The 24208-nt window shown below is 37.0% G+C and overlaps 1 protein-coding gene across 1 annotated transcript in view; it reads right to left on the bottom strand.

Moving 5' to 3' along the window:
- Positions 1 to 1310: 1310 nt before the first annotated feature.
- PHLDB2 (pleckstrin homology like domain family B member 2) overlaps positions 1311 to 24208 on the bottom strand; it is a 118318-nt gene continuing 95420 nt past the window's right edge. Inside the window, 7 exon segments of the mRNA XM_043997054.1 lie at positions 1311 to 3573; positions 4204 to 4289; positions 10912 to 10965; positions 10968 to 11129; positions 18028 to 18150; positions 18153 to 18174; positions 19169 to 19259. Of these exon segments, the coding sequence (XP_043852989.1) occupies positions 3433 to 3573; positions 4204 to 4289; positions 10912 to 10965; positions 10968 to 11129; positions 18028 to 18150; positions 18153 to 18174; positions 19169 to 19259 (679 nt within the window). The 3' untranslated portion in view covers positions 1311 to 3432.

Below are 24208 nucleotides of genomic sequence, written 5' to 3'. Positions count from 1 at the left end.
TTCTTTGTATCCCCAGAATATAGCACAGAGCCTGGCTCTGAATGACTGACAAAAACCTGTTCTCATATATCTTATATTCTTCTTCTTCTTCTTCTTTTTTTGCAGGGCAATGAGGGTTAAGGGACTTGCCCAGGGTCAAACAGCTAGTAAGTGTCAAGTGTCTGAGGCCAGATTTGAACTCGGGTCCTCCTGAATCCAGGGCTGGTACTTTATCCACTGTGCCACCTAGCTGCCCGCATATATTTTATATTCTACTGGAGAAGCCAATCCTATTGAATATGTATAAATATTTCAATACCTCTAGTATCTTTACATTAAGGAATAGATAATAAAGTGAGGTATAATACTGAAAAATTCTATTTGCTGTTTGTAAAGATATTACTGACATGGAGCATTTCTTTGTTATACTACATTGACAACAGACTCTTCCAAGTAGATTTTTTCTTTTTAGAAAGAGGTAACCAATGGGCATTGTACTTGGAGTCAGGAAGATGTGAGTTCCAATCCAACCTCAGCCATTTTCTAACAATGTGACCCTGAGCAAGTCACAACCCCTGTCTACCTCAATTTCCTCATCTGAAATAATAGTAATTACCTCCCAGGATTGTTGTGAAGACAAAAATGACTATCTATCTATCTATCCACATATAATATATAATATATAAATATTTATACATATACATACATACATATATTTTGCAGGGCAATGAGGGTTAAGTAACTTGCCCAGGGTCATACTCAGGTCCTCCTGAAAACAGGGCCAATGTTTTATCCACTGTGCCACCTAGCTTCTCTATGACATAATATTTGAAAATTACTTTGCAAACCTTGTATAAGTGCTAACTACTTTTTTCCTTTATATTAATGGAATGGACAATTACTGTTCTTCCTTCCAATAAATGCAAAGACAAATCAATTTTAAAATGTGAGGTCAGGCTAACATTTAAAATCTCCAAACAGCTTATTTAAAAACACATACGGGGGGGCAGCTAGGTGGCACAATGGATAGAACATCGGTCCTGGATTCAGGAGGACCTGAGTTCAAATCTGATCTCAGACACTTAACACTTAATAGTTGTGTGACCCTGGGCAAGTCACTTAACCTTCATTGCCCCACAAAACAAAAAACAAAACACATATAAATGGATTTACTTAATCATGCAAGTAAAAGTTGATTAGAAAACTTGTATAACTTCATGGAGAAGGCAAAGTATACCATAGATGAGTGATACATTTATATGAATCAATAAACTTTAGGATATTGTATTTTACTGTCTTAAATCGTACAATTTTTAGTTGTGATGTTTGTAAAAGACTAACAGCAATAGCACAAAAAACTTCTGCAATAACACTTCTGTCCTTCATTGTTCAAGTAAAATCTTGTGTCATCCAGTTGCAAAATCAGGCAGCCAGGTATGGAGACTTCAAATATAAATTTAAATCCATTCATGCCAGACAGATTTTGAGAAGAAAAACTTTAATTCTACTAATTCCATATTGTACTTGTAGGTAAATTCATTACTTTCTATTGCTACTCATTTACCAATTTCCACTAAATAACAGAATGCATATACATACACACAAATGCACAAATCCACCCAGACCATCAGGACGGACATTTGGAAAAGTATTGTAGATGACTTGCCTGAAGTCAAAGTTTTATTCAATAAAAATGGACTTTAACACTATAAAAAATGCAATGGCTAACTTAAAAGAAGGATTTACCTCCTAAAACACATTATGAGTTGAGTTTCATTTTTTTTTTAAACAGACCCCCTTGCCTCTTACTATCAATCACCTTTGATTTTAATCTTAGTCTAGTTTGTGATGAAAAACTCAACAAACTGACTTTATACATTATTAAGGAAGGCTCTAATCAAAAGGCAGGAGCTAGAATAAAAGAAAAGCATGTAAGGAAGAGAAAAAAAAATGCTTTGGTTTGTCTGAGAAAGGGGCAGCCATAAACAGTGGATAGATATATAGCCCTAGGTTTGGAGTCAGAATACCTAGAATCAGTTTCTGGCTCTGCTGCTCCATGGCCATGTGACCCTAAGTAAAGTGACAACCTTTTAACCTCAGTCTTTTTTTTTTTTTTTTGCACGGCAATGAGGGTTAAGTGACTTGCCCAGGGTCACACAGCTAGTAAGTGTCAAGTGTCTGAGGCCAGATTTGAACTCAGGTACGCCTGAATCCAGGGCCGGTGCATTATCCACTACACCACCTAGCTGCCCCCAACCTCAGTCTTTTCATCTGTAAAATGGGGACGATAATACTATAATACTTGTACTAATGACTTCATGGGGTCACTGTGAGGAAAGCTCTCTGGAAACTGTAAAGTGCTATGTGAGTTGTTATGATTACCAAAGACCTCAGCACAGGGATTAGAAAGTCTTCAAAGTTGATTCCATTGAATAAGCTCTTCATTTAAGATTGCTCTACTGTGAGAATTCTAACAGATTGCTCCTCCTGAAAGTTTTTTTTAAAAGCGGTATGCTTGGTAAATACAATAGTTCATACTAGGGATATGGGGTAGGAATTTATTCTAATGGGTCCCAGAAGTAGTTATGGGATTCATAGAAATGTAACTAATTGGGGTTGGGGTAACCTTTAGTTATGGACCATTTGACCCCCCCCCCCCCAAAGAAGACTACCCAGTATAGTTACAGCCGTAGTGTATGTTAAAGGTAATATTCTGAAACCAGCTTATGAGACATCCTATGGCATTTTAATATTATTAAAAGGTTAGAAGTTCTTTTTGTCTTATTACAAAGAACCAAAATATGGGTCATCACCTGGAATTGCTGTGAAGTAGAAGGCATATCAATATTAAATCTTTGGCTTTGGTGAAATACTCAGCTACAGAGGATTTAAATCTCCATTTAAATTCTTCTTGTCTCCCACCCTTCCCTCCTTTTCCGTGGTATTAATTTATGAAATACATGATAGGAAAGTACTCTTTAAAAAAAAAAGAGCCAGTTGGTTACTAATATGTCAAATGCTACATATTAAAAATAGATGTATTTTTTGGTTCAGAGACTAAAATAATTTCGTATTTATGCATACACACAAACACTTATAAACAGCCTGGTCTTTCACTAAGACAACTCACATAAAAAGTTTTTAAGAAAATTGCCTTATAAATGCTGGTGGTGCTGCGGTCATTCCAAAACAAAATGTTTTCCTTCTTGCAGCAACTTCAGTCCTTTTGCCATTGTTATGATCAAATTATGAATTAGAGTCCATTGTCTTAAGTGAAAATAACAAAACACCTCTTGTCAATACATAATGGAGTTCCAAACATGTGTTTTGTAAAGTGATGTATGTGAATGCTATTCTTCTTCCTTGGAGTTTTTCCAACTGGGATTGAATATGGCTTAATTCTGGTATAAGGTTATTGCAATCTGCCCTCTTGTGAACCGCTGCATCCATTCATTACAACATGAAATGGGTATAACCTTCTGCTCCAGTAACAATAACATCCATCCAAATCCTCATGGCTTCTGGGGATGGAGCCACCATATAATAGATCCTATCATGTGTCTTGACACTAAAGGTGAGTAATGGATTAGGACTCTAAAAGGAGAAAAGAAAAAGAATATTAAGTAAATAATTTTAATGAAGGTCATCAGATAGGAGTTAGTACAATAAGCAGACACAAATTTCAGGGCTTCTTTCTCCCTTCAAGGCTCTCAATCATAAAATTTATGTTGCTATAACTTTTCTTTTACATATTTCTTTCCCTTTTGAAGTATTGAACATTTTTCTAACCTTTGCTTTAGTTTTCACATAGGGCTTTCCCTCAGCTCTTTCCTGGTGTTAATGAAATCCAGGGAGGCTTTTCTCACACTCTGGATTATTAAGATTCTGCATAGGAGTGATGCACATGGGCTGCATGGTAAATTGATTGATTTTGCTCTTAATTCTTTTTTTCCTCTTATATGATAACTATTGGCTAGACCTTGCAAGGAGGAGCTGGTTTGACAGGACTCTCAAAGTAAAAAAGCTAAAGTTATCTATTTTTCCCAAAAACTGGGCCCACAAATAAAGATGAATTCTTTTGGTCGATATTTCTTTAATTCTTTAACATTCTGATCAATAATGACACCTGTTCAAGGAAGATCAAAAAAGAAAATAAAATCCTTTCTCTAATTCTATTATGTATTGGAAAGGTAAAGCAGTAGAAAATCTGCAAATGTAATTTACCTTATATGCATTCTTGAGGTGATCATAATAGACTTCTTCAATGGCTTGAAAATATATCACTCCTTTTAATTTAGCTTCATGCTTATCTGCAATGAGAGGGATTGGTATTTTGTAAACATAATCAGATAGCACAGAGAAACAAATGATTTAGATAATGGATTCTTAGATAGCCAAGAGGCCAGTGGATATATTTAAGGGGTTTGTGAACTTAGATGGGGAAAAATATTTATTTTCAACAACTTCTAAATGAAATTTAGTGTTTATTTCAGTTATGAATTTTTGAAAATGTCATTGTGATAAAGGGTCCATAGTCTTCATCATACTTCCAAAGTAGTCTATGTTATGAAAACCAATTTAGAATCATCGAATTCTAGCCTGGAATAGAACTTATAAATTATTATCAGCCCCGCCTTTATTTTACAGATGAGAAAACCAAAGCCCAGTATCATTGCATGGGACATGAAAAAAAAATAAAGAACAATTTTTAACCTAATTATAATTCTAAAGAATGCTCACTTCATACCAAAAATATCATCCATTGTACTTTAGCTTCTGTTTTTAATTCTAAAAGACATTTTTGAGGTCGAATCCATTAATTCAGAACCAAACAAACTTTCAATGCTCTTCAGTAAATTAGCACCTAAGATACAGCCCATATAAATCGACTTACACTTGAATGTGCTGAGCATACACTTTGTCATGCCCACTATATGTTATATTTCTCAGGTGCATTCAAAAGCTGCCTCTCTAATGTCAGAGTAAGATATTTGATCGAATCTTGTGAATTCATATCTTTCTTAATATATTTTATTAAAGGGAATTGTTTTTGAGTTTATAATTAAAAACCATTAATCATTAGGATATTATTTTCTGTATTAGACACTAAATATTTATTAGAAAACAAACTCCTAAATTCATTCTTACCTAGGTAATTTACTATCATCTAATTTAAACCATTATATTTATCATTTACTAATAAATATTTCCCATCTTGTACCTTTTCCACATTAGAATATGGGATCCTGAACTCATCACTCTTTTACAGGATACTGCTTCCAGGGTTTTGCAAATACTGCCACTAGAGGTCAGGCAAAGTGAATTATTAAACAGTGTCTTTAAAAGGGAAGGATAGTGCAAAGATCTTTAACGCAGTTGATACACTTTCTTTCTTCTTCCTTTCTTTTTCTTTGTTCATTTCTTTTTTCCTTCCTTCCTTTCTTTTTAATAATCTGGGTCAAATTTTGTCTCCTAAACTGAACTACATTCAGCACTATTCAAAATAACTATTAGCCTATAATAATTACATATTCAATCTCTTCCTAATATATAACACAAGATATAGTATAGTGTATAGAGTGCTGAACCTGAGGTCAGGAAGATCTAAGTTCAAATCTAGCCTCAGGCATTGACCAGCTGTGTGACCTTGAGCAAGTCATAACCTGTTTGCCTCAGTTTCTTCAACTCTATGAGCATCAAATGACATAGTATTTGTAAAGCACTTTTGCATTGTTCCTGGTACATTAAAAGTGTTATATAAAAGCTAGTTATTTATTATTACTACTAGGTGGCACAATAGATGGAGTGCAGAGCCTGGAGTCAGGAAGACTTCATGAGTTCTAATCTGGCCTCAGACACTTACTAGCTGTATGACCCTGGGCAAGTTACTTAACCATGTCTGCCTCAGTTTCCTCATCTGTAAAATGAGCTGGAGAAGGAAATGGCAAACCACTCCAATATCTTTGCCAAGAAAACCCCAAATTGGGTCACAAAGGTTTGGACATGACTGAAATAACACAATGAGAAGTACAAAAACAACATATCATTTGGAGGAAGCTGAGGACTAGGAAATAAGGAAATTCCTTTGAGTTAAAAAGTTTTAGACAGCTAATAAAATAAAAAGTTATTTTAGACAGCTAAGCAAACCTTTGATGAGGGATGAGTTGACATGTAAATTAAAATGTTAAAATGCTAACTAACCTGGTTTGGGGGTGATGATAAAAGAAGGGATAAAGCATATAAATTCGAAACCGGGGGGCGGGGGAATCCCTAGTATACTTGGGGAAGATCTGTGGCTGCATAGAGACATAAGCAGCCTGATCATGCTCTTATCAGGGCATAGATGGATTGCTGAGGTTCTGAGAAGTCTTGGAATTTGTGCAACAACGGGCAACAAAGAGCGGAGGGACTACAGCTTTTAATAAATAAGGGAGTCAGGACAAGGGCTAAAGTCTAGTTTGAGTTTTGGCCTGGTTGGTTGTCTGCCTCATTGCTCTCCAATAAATGTTCTAAGGCCTGACTTTGAAGGTGATTCCATATTACCGAAGTTGAGGGGAAGAGAGACAATACTAGTGTCAGTAGTAATCCAACTATAGAATACCATCTTGAGAAAAGGAAAAGAGATGAAAGGTTCAGAGACTCAGAATCATACAGCTTAATTAGACCAGGGGCGTGGGAGTGTGGGGAGGGAAGGAAGAGAAGCTAAAGGTAAAAACCCAGGTAATTAGATTAACTGAGTGACTGATGAATGGGAAAAACTAGCAAAGTACAGATGAGGACAAGTTAAGACTGTTACATGAGAAAGTGTTTTAAAATGTTATTTTTGGAAAACTGGGGGAGGCAAGTAGGAGACTAGCACATTTTATTATGTCTGCTTTTATGCATATTCAGGCACTGAATTAACATTTCCTTTTTTTAAAGGAGTACATTTTCATTATACTAACTAAAAAAGGTTGTTCATGATACCATCTTTTAAAAAGATATAAAATTAAAGCTAAAACAAGGCAGCCCTTTTGAGGAAAACATGATCGATTCATTGTACAGTAGAAAGAGCCCTGGATTTGGAACATCTGGTTTCAAATTCTTGCTCTGTCACTGGCTACCTATGGGCCTTTGAGGAAGCCTCATCACCTCTCTGACCCTCAATGATCATATCTATGAAATGAAGGAGTTAGATTAAATTATTTCTCGGGTCTTTTTTAGCTATAAATCTATAATCCTATGGATTGGGAGTTTGAATTAGTTCACATGTTACTGTGATTCTCTAACCTATCACACGTGCGCGCACACACACACACACACACACACACACACACACACACACACACACTCTTCATGGTGGACTTCTGGTTCCTAACTAAATACCATCCCATGCCTCCTTTTTATCACTATCACGGATTCAAGATCATAGCTAGAGGCTACAATGATGCCACATGATGGCTACATTTCCTTAAAGTTACTTAAGATATCACCCATTCTCTAAGTTGAGGACCAGTGACTTGCTCAGTCAAGTTGCCCAGGCACATGCTTGTAAGTGATGAAGGCAGGATTCAAACACAAATTTCTTCTTACCCAAAGCCCAACACTTTATCCACTGCACCACCTAGCTGCCCCATTCTTATTGCTACTAAAAACAATTCATAAAAATTTGAGTTACTTAGTGACATTTTTAAGATCACAAAATTTAAAGCTGGAAGAAAAGTTACCCAGTTTTAAAATTTAAAATTTATCTAGTATTTAAAAATGATCCAGTCCAACCCTTTAATTTTCCAAATGAGAAAACTGAGACCCAGAGAGGGTGACTTTTTATTTAAGGTCACACAGCAGCAAAGCTGGCGTCTGAACCCAGGTCCTCTAATTCCAGATCCAGTGCTCTTTCCACAGCCCACTGCACACACTGTTCACTTGTTTCTTTTTCTTTTTTTTTTTTGTTCACTTGTTTCTTGATAGACTTCACAGTCAATGCTCAAAATGGTTATTTGTTAAGTTTTAAAATAAACTTGGGGCAGTTCATTTATTATAGACTTTATAAACAAGCTGCATCACTGTCAACTAAACTTGTCTAATTGTTTATGACTTAAGTAGGGCAGATGACAAATATAAAAAATATTTTCCATTCTGATGACTTTAAAAGGCCATTTTCTGATGTAGGAGTACAAATTCCACTCAGTACTAACCACTGTGTTTTATATCACAGGGAAAGGAGCTAATAGAACCACTGCTCCTATTTATACTTTAACAATTTTATTATTTTAAATAGACACTAGAAGGGAATCTTAATTGCTTACATAATCCATGTATAAGATAAATAATACTGACATATGAGGAAGAAGGGGTTCTCATGAATAGGCTTATGTGTCCTCATGTGGCAAGGAAGGGTAAAGTGAAAAGTTGAAAGAAAATTATTACTCACTCCCCCTTCTCTAACTCAAAATTCCAAATGCTGACTGCTTATCTACCACCATATATGTTAAATTGTAGTTCAAGGACTAAGTGGGCACTTTAGCGCCTTTGATGATTAAATTCACAGGTGGGGAAAAGAGATGCTTTCTCTGTTGCAATTTATTTTAAAAGCAATCTCCTGTGATCACACAAAAGATTTCAGAGGGCTGAAGAAAGGGAGGAAGTAGAAGCTTACATAACGAAGTGTATGGGTACTAAGGAGCTTCCTTGATTGAGAGAGGAGGGAGGGTGCATCACAAAACATCAGCTATAATAATCGCTAGTTTAAGAATATGCTATGTTATAATAAGCATCTAAAGATCACTTGAAGTTTGCAAAACACTTTACAAATGTTAATACATTTTATCCTTATAACAACCTTAGGAAGTGTGTCCTATTTTTATTTCCTCTTTTATAGTTGAGGAAAGCAAAGCAGCCAGAGTTTAAATGACTTGTCCCAGGTCACACAGTTAGTAAGTATCAGAGCCTAGATTTGAACTTAGGTCTTCCTGACTCCAAACCTAATGCTCTATCTACCACGCCCACCTAAGAAATTCTATACTCAAAGTGTGGTTAAACCCCAGAAGACATTATACCTGGTGACTCTGTATCTCCCAAGAGAGCCTTAAGTTGGTTAGGCCAATCTGTCTGGAACAAAGAGGTGTTCATTTACCTAAAGGTTTAGCCAGTGCAAAATTGTGGCTCAATTTAAGAAATAACTTCCTAATAATTATAGCTTTCTCAAAAGAAAAAAAAAAGAGTATAGGGGCATCCTTGGAGGATGTAAGGTCCCCATCACAGGAGGTGTTCAAGTGGAGACTAGACAACCATCCTGTCAAAGATAATAAAAAGTGTAGATGATTCCTAAGGTTCCTTCCAATTTTAAGACTATGATTAATTCAGATTATCTTCTAGACAAGACAACGTTCAGAAGGCAATAAAGTCTCAAAGGGTGTTTTGTACGTGAGAGACTGACAGAACCATGAAAACTGAAATGTTTGAGAAGACACCTTAGAGAACATCTGGTACAACCTACCAACAAACAACACAGTAAAATGAAATATTCTTTCAATAGCTCCCCAAAATCGGCATTTAGCTGCTTCTTGAACACGAAGGTGAACTCACAGCTTCCATTTTTAGAAAGTTTTGTTGGACGTGGCTTATACTGACTCAAAATGCATATACCTGTAACTTGCACCTTTAAATCCTCATTCTCTTTAGATATGGGGTCCTTAAACCTGGTTTTTAAAAATTCAGGGAATTATCTTTCTATATAATTGATTTCTTGGTAAACATTTGCATTTAAAAAACTTATTCTGAGAAGAGGTCCATAATTTTCCCCAGCCTTTTGGAGGAGCCCAGAACACAAAAAAATGCTGATGTAGAGAAAAACAAAATCAGTAAACCATCTTTTCTATATAATAACCCTTTAAAAATCTGACTAACCATCATGTTCCTAACCCAAATCTTTTCTATTCAGTCGAAATATTCCCAATTTCTTCATTTGTTCCAAATGCCAGACACAATTTTGAGGTCCTGCACTATTCAGATTGCCCTCTGTAGAGTCAGCTTAGTTTATTAATGTCTGTTCTTAAAAACAGAGTGCCTCAACTAAACACAGTATTCTAGATATAGAAATCTCTATTCAGAATAATGTGGGACTGTTCCTTCTCTTGTTCTAAACATCATTTGTTTATTAATGAGCCCACAATTTCATTAACTTCTTTTGAGTAACTTCATTACACTGCTGGGCACCAGACAGAAGTCAGGAGACACAGGTCCTTGTCCTAGCTCTGCCATTAATTACTGCATGACTTTAGGCAAGTCACTCAATCTCATCCACTGAATCCTGGGCCATCACCAGTTGTCTTGACTTTTGTTTTGCTACTGGACTTTTGATGACTCTGGAAGAGGTGCAACTCTGCCTCACTTAAATCCAATCCATGTGCAAGGTTTAAGACATCACCCATCATCCACTATTTTACTTCAACATTGTGATGTCATTCATTGGTCCTTATCTAAAATGAAGGACAAACAACAACAACCTGTACAATAGCATTGGATTATATAACTTAAGGGATCCTTTCAGCTATGAGATTCTATAACATGTAGAACTAGCAAACTAAACTTTTTATGATACAAGAAAAAAAGAGGTAGAGAAATTACATTCTAGCAACTTAATATAAAGCTTCAGGACCAAGGCCAGAAGGCTAAAGTTGACTGTGACAACAATGCTACCTCATTTTCTTTCTTTCTTTCTTAAAAAAAAAATAGGGGACAGCTAGGTGGCACAGTGGATAGAGCACCAGCCCTGGAGTCAGGAGTACCTGAGTTCAAATCCGGCCTCAGACACCTAACACTTACTAGCTGTGTGACCTGGGCAAGTCTCTTAACCCCAATTGCCTCACTAAAAAACAAAACAAAACAAAGCAAAACAAAACAAAAAAATAGGCTTTTGCAATCACTGGGTTGAAATATTGTGTCACACACCTGCATAATCGGAGAACGTTCGTTTGTTTCGGTCAAAAACAAACCACCTTTTTTCCAGGTTTTTATTTTTCCACCCCATCTGATGAGGAAACCCCTACAAGTCTTCTCTGTGATGGACACATGGTAACAGGTTTCTATATTGGGGCCAGCAGTCTCCACATGGCTCCGCAGATCAAAGTCTTCCTTCCTAACAGGTAGATATCGAGTCAAGGGCCGAGCTACAAACAGAGCAAAACCCATTTAATCTACCATAGTAATAATTTTCATGGCTTCAGGCTACACATACCTCAAAGGTGAGCTCCATTCTGTAATCAAGTGAAAAAGCCAAGCATAAAATATTACTCTGAGAAAAAAAGCAATTACCTAACAAAAATATGGGGATATTAGAAGGCTTAAACATTCAATACACAATAGCTGAGAATAATGATAAAATATTTTCATAGGCTCATGCTAGCATAATATAGAGGGAAAATGAAGGAGCAATCTAACAAGCACGTGATGAGTACCTGCAATGGGTCAAGCACTGTGCAAAGTGATGCTGGGGATATAAATTAAAAGAGCAAGGCAGTGCTGCCTGTTCTTTTGGAGTGGAAAGAAGAATATAACATCTGTTCATAGATAATAAAAAGAGCACACACAAAAAATAAACACAAAATTATCTACAAATGACGGGGCTACTCAAGAAGGACTTCTTGAATGAGTTGAGCCTTTAAGGGAGCTACAGGGGGAAGAACAGCATTTTAGGCTGCATGTACATGAGGACACAGAGACTGCTGTGAATGAATAGCAAATAGCCCAGGTTTACTGGAACACAGAGTGAACAAGAAGAAATAATGTGTACCAATCTGAAAATATAGAATTGGAGCCAGATTGTGAAAGGTCTTTAAATGACAACTAGAGGAATTAGTAGTTATTATAGAGGCAATAGGAAGCCACTGAAACTTCCTGAGCAGGAAAAATGACACAGCTAGACCCATGCTTTAAGAACATCATATTTGACAGCTGTTGAAGGATGGATTGGGAAAAGGAAAGAATGGGTACATGGAGACCAATTAGGAGGCTATTTCAGTAGTATAAACAGAAGTGATGAGAACCTGAACAAAGGTTGTTGTGGTTTTAAGTGATAAATTTAAGAAGGGAGAAATGGGGGTAGCATCAGATAAAGTCAGGAAGAGGGTTCTTCTACAACTTAAAATTAGAAAACTGTCATTCAGAATGGTTTTAGAGGGGAATTTGGTAGAAATAATGTAGGATGATGATAAATAACTTCCTTGTAATATGGTCTCTACACAGGGAAATTGTTCCCTTTGGTAACATGTCCTGTGCCTTATTCTTATTACTCTGAAAAGAAGACTAATGTGATCACCTTAATCTACTCTGCAAGCATTATTCATATAGTTAGTCAACAAACAAGCATTTGCTATCTGCTGGGCCCTGCACTGAGTACTGGGGAAATGAACAAAACCAGCAAAAACCAGTCTTTTCTCTCAAGGAACTCAGTCTGCAGGCACCCCAAAAGGAACGCCTCAATTTACCAGTGTACAAGACAGAACTCAAAGGCCGGGCGGATTTATTTATCCAAGGAAAGGTTTTAACAAAAAAAAAATTAGTGAGTGAATCCACACTTGAGCTTAATAAGCAGTTAATAGGATTTTCAACCAGAAACAGTGTGACCTCAAACAAAGTCACTTCTCCCTGGCTATCAGTTTCTTCATCTATAAATAAGGGGGTAAGAACAAATTATTTCAAAAGTATCTCGCAACCCCGAAATCCTATGATCTTATAGGAGTGAGACAGATAACTATAGCAATACATCAATCAATAATTATTAAGCCTTTACTATTTCTCGGGCAATAGGCCAGATGCTGGGTATTGTAATGATTGGAATGACGCCACCTGCTGGAGACTTACTGTAGAAGGGTTCTGCCCATGAAGCGAAGGTCTTTGAGGGCAAGACCAGGAGTCAGGAAGTGACGCGGGCTAGTGGGAGGAGGAAGGAAGAGACTGGCGCTCAGTCTCGCGCTCTTTACTCTGGACTCTGGCGGAGAAGGGAGCGAGAAATGTGCTCTCCCTTTAATAGAATAGAATCTAGGCCTTTCTCTCTCTTTACCAAAATTCTTATTCTCCTTAATAAACGCTTAAAAGTCTAACTCTTGCTAAAGCTTAGAATTTATTGGCGACCACTCATTGGATATTTTAGACCAGACTAGCTAGAATTTTAGCCCTTAACAGTATACTAATACAAAGAAAGAAACAATCTCTCTCCTCTCAAGGGGTTTATAATCTAAATATTTAGTTTGTTGTTTTATATCCCTGGATGGATTGTAAAGACCTTGGAAAGCACAGATGTATGCTTCTCCCCCTCCCCCCTTTATTCCTAGGGCCAAGCTCAGTGCGGGCTCATTGTAGACACTTAATACTTGTTGGTTGGTTCTTTTATTTCCATGACCTGAGATGCAAATAGGGGAAGAGTAAGGCTGGTTCATAAGGAATACATCACTGTGGTTACAAACATAAAAAGCTAGGGCATCTGTGCTTAAGAAAGGAAAAATAAATAAAACCACCCCCAAGCACCTTAGCCCAGCCAAAACTCTTTTGTCCCTTGTGCAAATTCAAAGGAAAGCAAGAATGATTATTGAGCTGGTGGGTGGGTGGGTGGGTGGAATAGAATGACTAATCAGACCCAAAACATATAATCAGGATTAAGGATAAACTCTGCATTTTGGCCTGCCAGATGGTGAGGCTTAGCTTTATTGCTCATCGGAATTTGGCAGGGAGTTGGCAAAGAAGGAAACTAAAGCAAGTACCTGTTCTAGCTTTCCTTCTTAGAGCTCCTCTTTAGGTTTGCAGAACTCTGCACCAGATAATTGACACGGGCCTTGGGGGAGGGGGAATGCCACAAACTTTTCTAAGGGCAATCCTCATGATGATTTCAGGCTTCCAGTTCTCTCTTCTCATTGCTTTTGGATACCACAGTCTGAGAGTGTTTTAGTGGCTTATCAAATGTAGAGAAGAGATTTGGCACGATGGGCTCACATTGAAGCCAGGAAGACCTAAATTAAGTCCTGCCTTTGATACATAACGGCTATGTGAACCATGGCAAATCACTGAATTTCTCAGTTCTGGGCAGTTCTCTAAGACTGTAAGTACAGAAAAGGCACTAACCTATATGAGTAAAGGGACATTGCTCACCTGGGGAGTTCTTTCATATGAATTAAATCACAAGTCTAGTCCTTATAACTATCAAAGGTAACATAACACAGTCATACTCAAAGAAATCAGTGTTTCCAAAGAAACTGAATGTTGTATAACCATAATGGACCAAGACTGGTTCTTAAGAAGACATGAGCAAATGCATCTCCCTCCATTTTTTGAAGAGGTAGGGGAGTGTGAAAACTAAAAATAAGAGAAATGGGGCAGCTAGGTGTTGCAGTGGCAAAAGCACTGGCCCTGGATTCAGGAGGACCTGAGTTCAAATCCAGCCATCAGACACTTGTACTTACTAGCTGTGTGGCCCCTGGACAAGTCACTTAACCCCCATTGCCCCAGCAAAAAAATAAATAAATAAGAGAAATGCAAATTAAAATAACTGATGTTCTAGCTCATATTTATCAATTAACAAATGTTTCCTGCCTATAGTCCCTTGATTGTTAAGTAAATTTGCTTTCTTAAACTGATTCCTTCCTCCCCATGTTCTTATATTATTATTATTACTACAAGGGATGTTTCATTGGACAGGGAAGGTTAGAGGGATACATTTGGAAATGAAGGAGATGTCAATCAATCAACAAGTATTAAGTACCTACTGTGTATGCCAGGCATTGTGCTAGGTGCTGGAGATACAAAAACAAGAGATACAAAAACAAAAGAAACCAATACAATTTTTAAAAAATAAAAGAAATCATCTAACTTCCTGGACTTATCATTATTCATCTTATCTTTAGGAAAATGTTATTCAGTCTGATGGAGCACACCACACTTAGGAATGCTTAACATCACTACAATTTAGCCCTTTAGAATATACAAGCTTTATAAGTAGCTCCAGTGATGAGAGGAGTGACTGTTCAAACTATACTTTTCCAAGCTGAACCCAGTAATTTGAACAAAATGGGCGCTAATTGAATTTGGTTTCCATTCGTAATGCTGTGAACATGTGTGGTTGACTATAGAAGTGATCAGGAGAAGTAATTGTGGGTCTGGAAGAAAGGTTTCTACTCCTCAATTTTGGCCTTTTGAGTGATGATTCACTTGAATACAACACTCGTCAATTTTCACTTCTTCTTACTCTGCGCACTCCAAGGAAGTCTAGGTATAGGTGCTTGAAGGTAAGCTATTTATTTACAATTAAAAAAAATATGTTTTCCCTGATGATGATTCTTGCTTCCTGCATCTCCCCTAAAAGAACAAGCCACAACCACAACCAAAGTAAATACCACACCAACTATATATAAGTGATGCTAACACATAAGCTGAGGATTCTTATTCTAGGAGAAGGCACAGAAGTGTAAAAGGTAAGCCATTCCTCTTACACAATTACCATGGTAAGAAATTGAGGTCTCACTTTTCGGTCCACTGAAATTGTATCCTTCCTGTAATAGGAGAACAACTTGCAAATCTCAATAAGAGTCTCTTACGTAGGGGCAGCTAGGTGGCACAGTGGATAGAGCACCAGCCCTGGAGTCAGGAGGACCTGAGTTCAAATCCAGCCTCAGACACTTAACATTTACTAGCTGTGTGACCCTGGGCAAGTCACTTAACCCCAATTGCCTCACTAAAAAAAAAAAAAAGAGTCTCTTACATAAATCATTTAGTTACTTAGTTGTAGAATGGTAATAGATATAGTATCATAGACTTAGAGCTAGATGGGATATTAGATGGCTTCTGGTCCATTCTCTCCTTTTACAGATGAGGAAAGTGAAGATCAGAGGATTTAAGTGTCTTGTCCAAAGTTTTACTGGTGGTAAGTCTCAGAGCTGGGATATAAAATGAGGTCCTGACATCAAATCTATAATTCTTTCTACTATACCACATCTACTTTTTAGGTTTTAAAAAAATTGACAAATTGAAAAATACAGGCAGAACAGAGAATCCACAAGACATTTTTTTTCTTTTAAGGTGATTGCCACTCCCTCCAAAAAAAGAAAAAAATTGAGTTACTAATAAAAAACTAGTTAGTTGCACACAAGACCCAGGAAGTAACTTTATTTATAAGACTCATTCCTATATTAAGTACATTTTTGGAAATGACCAATATTATAAATTACTTATATATTCAAAGGACAAAATGTTTAGATACAAAAATTCAAGATGAATATCCAAGAATCCTAACAGTTTCAGAACATGTATTATTAATATGTGAACTATGAAAAGACCAGGCTCTAACTCTGATTTGCTTTTAAATGAATATATGATTTTAGATGGGACCTACTAGGATCCAAAGGAGATCTCTCAAAAAGGAATTTAATTGACAGTGTTTACATAGTACCTTTCTTACACAGAGTGTAATGTCCACTAGCTAAGCTATCTCTTTAATCATCATCATGCTCCTATGAATGAAAGGGAAGCAGTGATTATCATCAGGAATTCAAGATGCCAAAACAGAATCGAAGCAAGGTTATGTTTAAGTACCTGGCCAGAGCACACAGTAAGTTCCACCCCCTAAACAGAACCCTTGTCCCATTTCCTAGACTCTGTGAACCTCATACAACATCACATGTTCCACAAGGTATGGCCAAGGAGAATGTTTTGATATATTCCTTGAAAATACATTATCTTACTCATGTTTTAAAGGTTGTGCAAAGAAATATTTACTTGAATTTTTGATGTATTTCTATGGGTGGGTAGGAGAAAGAAAAGGTTCCCTGTCCCCAACCTCTAGTTCAACAAAATAAACTAAATAACCTCCTTTCCAAAGATTTGACTTAGCTGATGAGCTTCTAGAACACAAAAATTAATTCATAAATAATTCTTAAACACCCTATCATACTTCAATTGAAGAGCAGATAATAATTGTTCTCTGCCTTCATAAACCTTACTTGTGTCTCAGAGAAAACAAATTTATATGACACACAGATATCTATGATATTCCATAATACAGAAGGCAAAAGAAAGTGTTATTTGAGGTCTTTGAACGGAGAATGAAGGCTATTGATGGTAGGGGGAAATAGATGCTCCTAAAGATGGTATTTGAAATGATTAATCTAATGCAAATCTTAGCCCATAGAGGAACATAGATCTTAGAATATGAGATCCTTGAGAATAGGGACTGTGTTTTTGCCTTTCTTTGTATCCCCACTGCTTAGCACTATGGCTGTTAAGTTGTAGACACTTAGTAAAATACTTGTTGATTGACTGATTTATTAGATCTGAAAAGCACAAAAGGGGGCCTTTAGTATAACTCCCTCATTTTACAAGATGGGTAGGAATTCAATAGGGAAAGGGGAGGAGGCTGGACATTGTGAGCAAAGGTATAAAGATAGGACAGTTTTGAATGTGTTCAGGGTAACTCTAGTCTAATTTGTCTGATGGTAGAATTCAGGGAAGGAAGTAATATGACATAAGGATAGAAAAGTAGGATGAAATAGAGTATGGAGTGTCAGGAATGCCAGACCAAGGAATCTGAGCTTTACTTAGGCAATAGAGAAGACCTGGATACTTTTGAGCAGAAGGTCACATGACAGATCTTTGCACAAATAAAAATTGTTCTGGCAGAGATGAATAGTTTTTGGATGGTAGAGAGTACAAGCTGGAGGAGATATTAATAGGCTACTAAAATATTTCAGGTAGGTAGATTACTACCTGAGGGACTATAGAGTTGTAGGAATGAGAACAGAGGACAGAAAAGGATCATGGGATCATAGGTGTAGAGCAAGCAAAAGATGTTAGAAATTTTTTTTTGTTTAAAAAATTTAAAAAGAAATAGAAAAGAAACAAAAAGCCCTTCATAGTGTAAGTATGCTTGTAATACATTGGATATTTCTCTTCTTTAATGATAGAAGGATGGCTATAGAGTACTGCTCCAAAAAAGACATTCCTGTTGTTGATATAGAATGAATGACATGACCACAAGAGGCAACATACTCTAAATTTATCCAAATTTATTAAGTATCTGACCAACCTGTGCTCTTTGCTTCTCTCGTATTTTTACTTTCTTTTTCAATAAGCTTTGTCGTTGGCTAGTTTCTTCTTGTAATCTTTTCTCTAGTAGTTCTCGACGCCGTTTTTCTTCTTCTAGAGCTCTTTTTTGGCCTCCATTTCACGTTCCTAAATACCACCATGCCATGCAAAGAATCACTAGTTTAGGGTTTATCACTCAACAAGATAGTCTTGTTAAGGAATCACAACTCAGAAATCTTCCTTATACAGTGCTTGATAATTATAGTGGCAGTATATAACATAAAGAATGCTACTTGGAGTCAGGAGAGCTATGTTCATAGCTGTGTAACATCAAGGTAAATTACTGAGTCTCAGTTTCCTCATTTTGTAAAATGAACATGTTACTACTGGAAGTCTTCCTGACTTCCAAACCCAGCATTCTATCCACTATTCTCACCTAGATGCCCATATATAATAATCAACATGGGCTAAAGGCAGAAGGGAAAAATACGAAGACAAATGATTATCTAAATCTCTTGGAATAATACAGCCTGGTCCTTTATCAAAGAAAAAAATTTACGATCTTATATGCTCATTCTGGCTATCTGTCAATTTTTGATTTGTATATTTTAGAATCATAGAATTTCTGAATTGGAAGGGATCTTAAAGCTCAAACCTATCATTTCAAAAGAGAAGAAACAAGGAGTCCAGAGGGTGCTTCTTTATTATTTATTTAACTTATCTAATTTATTTAACTAAAAATTATGGGGCAGCCAGGTGGCTCAGTGGACAGTGTCTGCTCTGGAGTCAGGAGGACCTGAGCTCAAATCCGGCCTTAGACACTTAATAGCTGTGTGACCCTGGGCAAGTCATGGAACTCTGTTTATCTCAGTTTCCTCATTTTCTCATTTTCTCATTTGTAAAATAAGCTGGAGGAGGAAATGGCAAACCACTCCAGTATCTTTGCCAAGAAAACTCCAAATGGGGTCACAAAGAGTCGGACATGACTGAAACAACTAACAATAACAACAAAACATAAAATTACATATTTAAGAAGAGCATACAGCCAGTTAGACAGAGGAAGGCCATCTCATTCCCAGCTCTGAGCTCTTTCCACCACAGACAACAAAGTTGCTCTCTTAAATGGATATAGATTACTTACTCTAGATTCAAGTAAACGTGTCTTTTCAGCATGAGCCTGTTTCAACAGCCTCTCCATTTCTTCTATTCTGGCAATATTTGAAGTGCTGGCACTGAACAAATTAAAGAGAATGTTAAGGATACATTATAGATTAAGAAATACAATGTTTTATATACATATGAATAATAGCAGTTCATAGCATGATAAATCCATAAAACACATACAGGATTGTTCCCAAGATATTATTTAGCAATTAATGGTATGAGTAGACTGATCAGACTCTATGCAGATCATAGGTAGTGCCCATATTCCAGAGTAGGTAAGCATTTGGTATTCATTAAAAGTAGAAAAGTCAATAAGTGTGTCAGGTTAGGGACACAGGCTTTGGAAGCAAATAAATATAACATAGTATTCGATAAACCCAAAGATCCCAACTGTGTTGATAAGAATCACCCATGATTTGATTTAAAAACTATTGGGAGGGGCAGCTAGGTGGTATAGTGGATAAAGCACTAGCTATGTCACATGCAGTAAATTAACCAAGATGACAGAAAACCAAGATGACAATTGCCAGAGACTGTACAGTGTTAGTGGGGTTGTGAATTGATCTAGTTATTTTGGAAAACAATTTGGAATTATGTCTAAAATGACTAACCTATATATCTACCCTTTGACCCAAGGATATACCTTTACTAGGCAGATATTCACAGATATCAAGAAAGAGGAAAAGAACCCACATTTATAAAAAATATTCAAGAAGTACTTTTTTGTCATAAAAAGAAGTAGAAACAAAGTGGAATCAATTTGGAAATGATTGAACAAAGTATGGAATAAATGCAATGGCATTTTATTTTTCATAAGAAATCACAAAGGGGACAGATTCAGAAAAACCTGGAAACACTTATATGAACTGATGAAGAGTGAAGTGATAAGAACCTGGAGAACCATTTATATAATGAATATACAATGATTATAACATTGTAAAGAAAAATGGTTTTGAAAGACCTAAGAGCTTTTATCAATGCAATAACCAAGCAAAACTCCAGAGGAATGATGACACATCCCATCTCCTGCAGAAAGATGATGAACTAGAGGCAAAGAATAAAACATACATTTTTTGATATGGCCATTGTCTGTACTTGTTTTTCTTGATTATATTTATGTGTTACAGGAGAGGGTTTCTATTTATTGTGGGGAGAAATTGAGGTGAATAGGGACTAGTGACAGTGATAGCCCCATCTCCCAAATGAAAAGTTTATTAATGTATCATTTTTTAAAATTCATAGAACAGAAGAAGGTTCAGAGAGAAACACAGACAACTGAAATAGCTTTGGAACATGATCCTTGCCCTATTAAGTGTGTAGTATAGTTTCTACCTCTACAAAGTCTCTAGCATCTGATCCCTTTTCTCTACCTAAACTACCATCACCATTCTAGTTCAGTCAGCCAGTCAGTCTACAGGCACTTATTAAGCACCTATTATATGCTAGGCACTATGCTAAGCCCTGGGAACACAGAGAAAGGCAAAATAAAACCCACCCCCAAAACCCCAAATAGTTCTTGCTCTTAAGGAGCTCACAATCTAATGAGGGGAGGCTCTCATCTTCCATCAATTAGACTATTTTAATAGCCTTCTAACTGGTATCCTTATATTAAGAGTCTTCTTGTTCTAATCTATTTTAGCTACTACAGTGATTGTCCCAAAGAACAAGTCCAGCTATGTCAATCCCTTATGCAATAAAGTTCAGTGGCTCCCTATTGCCTCTAAGATAAAATATAAACTCTTATTTAGCTTTTAAAGACCTTCACATTCTGTCCAAAGCCTGTTTTTCTAGCTCTCATTATACTTTACTCTTTTTCCCACATCCTGTAGTTCGGACAAATTGGCCTTACTATTACCAACAATATGGCACTCCATTTCCCATTTCTGACTATGCCCCTTACCAATAATGTTCTCCCTTCTCACCCATGACTATGAGAAACCCTAGAGTTTTTTTTAAGACTCAGCTCAAGCATCACCCACTACTTGAAGCCTTTTCTGATGTACCCAACTACTAAAAACCTCTAACTCCAAATCATCTTGTTTCTATTTGGCATATACCTCAATATGCACATGTAGTGTCCCTGTTACAAGGCACACTCCCTGAGAATAGGAATTTTAATTGAATTTTTTTGGGGGGAGGTATATCTGGATCTTCAGCACAGTGGTAGATATCTAGTAGGCACTTAATAAATGCTCATTGATTGACTGAGTTCTTTCAGACATGTCCATCCTATACCTACATAAAACGAAGGAACTTAAGCACAAGTCGTAAGGATAAAGGACCCTTTACAACTTAGACAACTGCTTTTCTGTGTTTTGAAGGATCTCTTTGTACCCTGGCATAGACTGACATCTCCTGAGGGACCAGAAAGCAGGTGGGATTCAGAGAACAGCCATTCCCACTAACCACCAGAGGAATTCCTAGATTGCAGAGTTCTGTTCTTCAGTATCCCTAAACTAGTCAGACTCTGCAGGGACACTAAAAAATATCAGTAAATCTTGACTGTTATTGATGCAGAAATTCTTGCTTTAATGGAAACAACCACGTGGGGAGGTAAGAAGGGAAAAGCTTCTCTCCTGAAGAAGATGCAACAAGGCAAAGGAACACCCACTGAATGAAGTGCCATTTTCTATTTACACAGAATATAAGTACTTCATTTCTAGATCTGGATCCCCAGTGACTTTTCTAGATATTTTTCTCAAGCTTCACCTTTTTTCATCTTTTCATTCATGTCACCGATGATTAGAGTGCATGTTGACTTAATTTGGAGATTCTTATCAAGTCTTTCATAGAATTCCTCTACCATTTCATCCTTAGCAATGGGGGCCAGTACATACTATACATGGTGAAGGATTGGTAAGCATTGGACCAATCTCCCCAAATGGCTATGCATCTACACATGCATACATGTATGCACACATGTGTCTATGTATGTCTATATGTATATCCACATGTATGTAGCTGTCTAGACTTAAGAAAGAGGTAGAGGAATTGTTAATACTGCAGATACTGCAGTGTGTACACATTTCCCCCCCCAGAGAGCCTTTTGCTGAACATTTACCATTCCAACCCTGTACTTAAGCTACATAAGTAAGTCAGATGACAGAGCCAAGGGGCTTCAGGCCATAGAGGTGGAACAGATTCTAAAGCCTGATGGTTCTCAATCTCAATGGAAGAAAGGGGATTGTTGACTGCCAGCTCATCCAAGGCCTGTAGGTAATAAAGCTAATGAGGAAAGAGCTCTGCCACTAGAAGGGTATCATGGAGTCTCAGATAGGTTCTGGGACTGCTACAAACTCAGGAAGGGTGAGAGCATGTAATAGGTGAAGTCTTGTGTGTTGCCCAAAGTACCATTATTACCAGACTGCAGAAGTGCAGTCATTCATTCTTTTCCATCCCTTTCAGTGCATTGTATTTTTGCTATAAATCCACTGAGCAGAGCCATTTTTCTTGTGTTTCCTGTAGATCTGGGTACTAGCTATAGGCCAAGTAAGCTAATAACTATTATTAGTAGTAATAGCGATGATGAATGTACTGAAGTTAGGCATCAGTGTCCTGACTACTTTGCTCCATATGCTCATTCCCTCAAGGATCTTCAGTGAAATGGAAAATTTACACACCATCGAGTCCTGAAATCCTTTGGCTTTTGAGACATCTTGTTCTTCATTTCAAGTCACGTGCATGTTTCACAGTGAATGTCCTGATGCAGGAGAAACACATAACTTTTTGGCAACAAGTGGTATCCTTGTTACAAAAAGTGATGCCTCAACAAAAAATGTGAAGGTCAAATGTACCCACAATGTGACAGAACACTACATTTCCACAGGACATTTCCTGTGGCATAATAAACCACAAGACTAAGCTTATGTCACCAGAATTCTAGCATGGAATTATATCCTTAATTTATATATAATTTTGGGGTATGCTACTATACATTTAAACAAAAATCATACCAGAACCTTACTTTCTACTCTTTTTTTTAAAATCTGGGCTTCAAAAAAGAAGAAAGGAATGGCATCTCCCTAAATCAAGTATCTTTTGTTCTAGTAAACAGTTAGAAAGAAAGAAAGGAAGAAGGAAGGAAGCAAGGAAGGAAGGAAAAGAGAGAAAGAAAGGGAGAAAGAAAGAGAGAAAGGAAAGAGAGAGAAAGGAAGAAAGGAAGGAAGGAAGGAAGGAAGGAAGGAAGGAAGGAAGGAAGGAAGGAAAGGCATCTTTACTCTGTTTTCCTAAGGTAACTTTTTCTTTCTTTCTTTCTGGCAGGGAAATGAGGGTTAAGTGACTTGCCCAGGGTCACATAGCTAGTAAGTGTCAAGTGTCTGAGTCCGGATTTGAACTCAAGTCTTCCCGAATCCAGGGCCTGTGCTTTATCCACTGTGCCACCTAGATGCCCCCCTGGTAACTTTCTTAATGCAGAAAATTCCATAGAGAAGCAGTACAATATAAGTGGATAGAGTAAGTTGGTTCCAAAGCCAGGAGGATGAAAATTAAAGTCCTGCTTCTCACACACTCTGACTATATGACCTTGGACAAGTCAACAAGTCCCTTAACTCAATAGTACTCTAGGTCAGGGCTTCTTAAACTTTTTCCACTCATGACCCCTTTTCACTCGAGAAATTTTTATGTGACCTCAGATATAAAATAGGTATATGAAGCTGTTACTAAATTTTGTGACCCCCACATTCAGTTATATGACCCTATATGGGGTCAAGATCCACAGTTTAAGAAGCTAGGATCCAGGTATCTTACTTTAAATTTTTTATTCATTCATTCATTTATTCATTCATTTATGCATCCATCCATCCATTCATTCAATTATTTATTTATTCATTTATCTATCTATCCATTCATTCATTCATTCATTCATTTTGTGAGGCAATGAGGGTTAAGTGACTTGTACAAGATCACATAGCTGTCAAGTGCCTGAGCAGAGTTCTGTTCTTCAGTATCCCTAAACTAGTCAGACTCTGCAGGGACACTAAAAAATATCAGTAAATCTTGAACTCAGGTCATCCTGAAT

This window comes from Dromiciops gliroides, chromosome 3 (genome assembly GCF_019393635.1).
Source record: "Dromiciops gliroides isolate mDroGli1 chromosome 3, mDroGli1.pri, whole genome shotgun sequence".
Lineage (NCBI taxonomy): Eukaryota > Metazoa > Chordata > Mammalia > Microbiotheria > Microbiotheriidae > Dromiciops > Dromiciops gliroides.
This window is presented reverse-complemented; position numbering and strand designations above follow the sequence as displayed.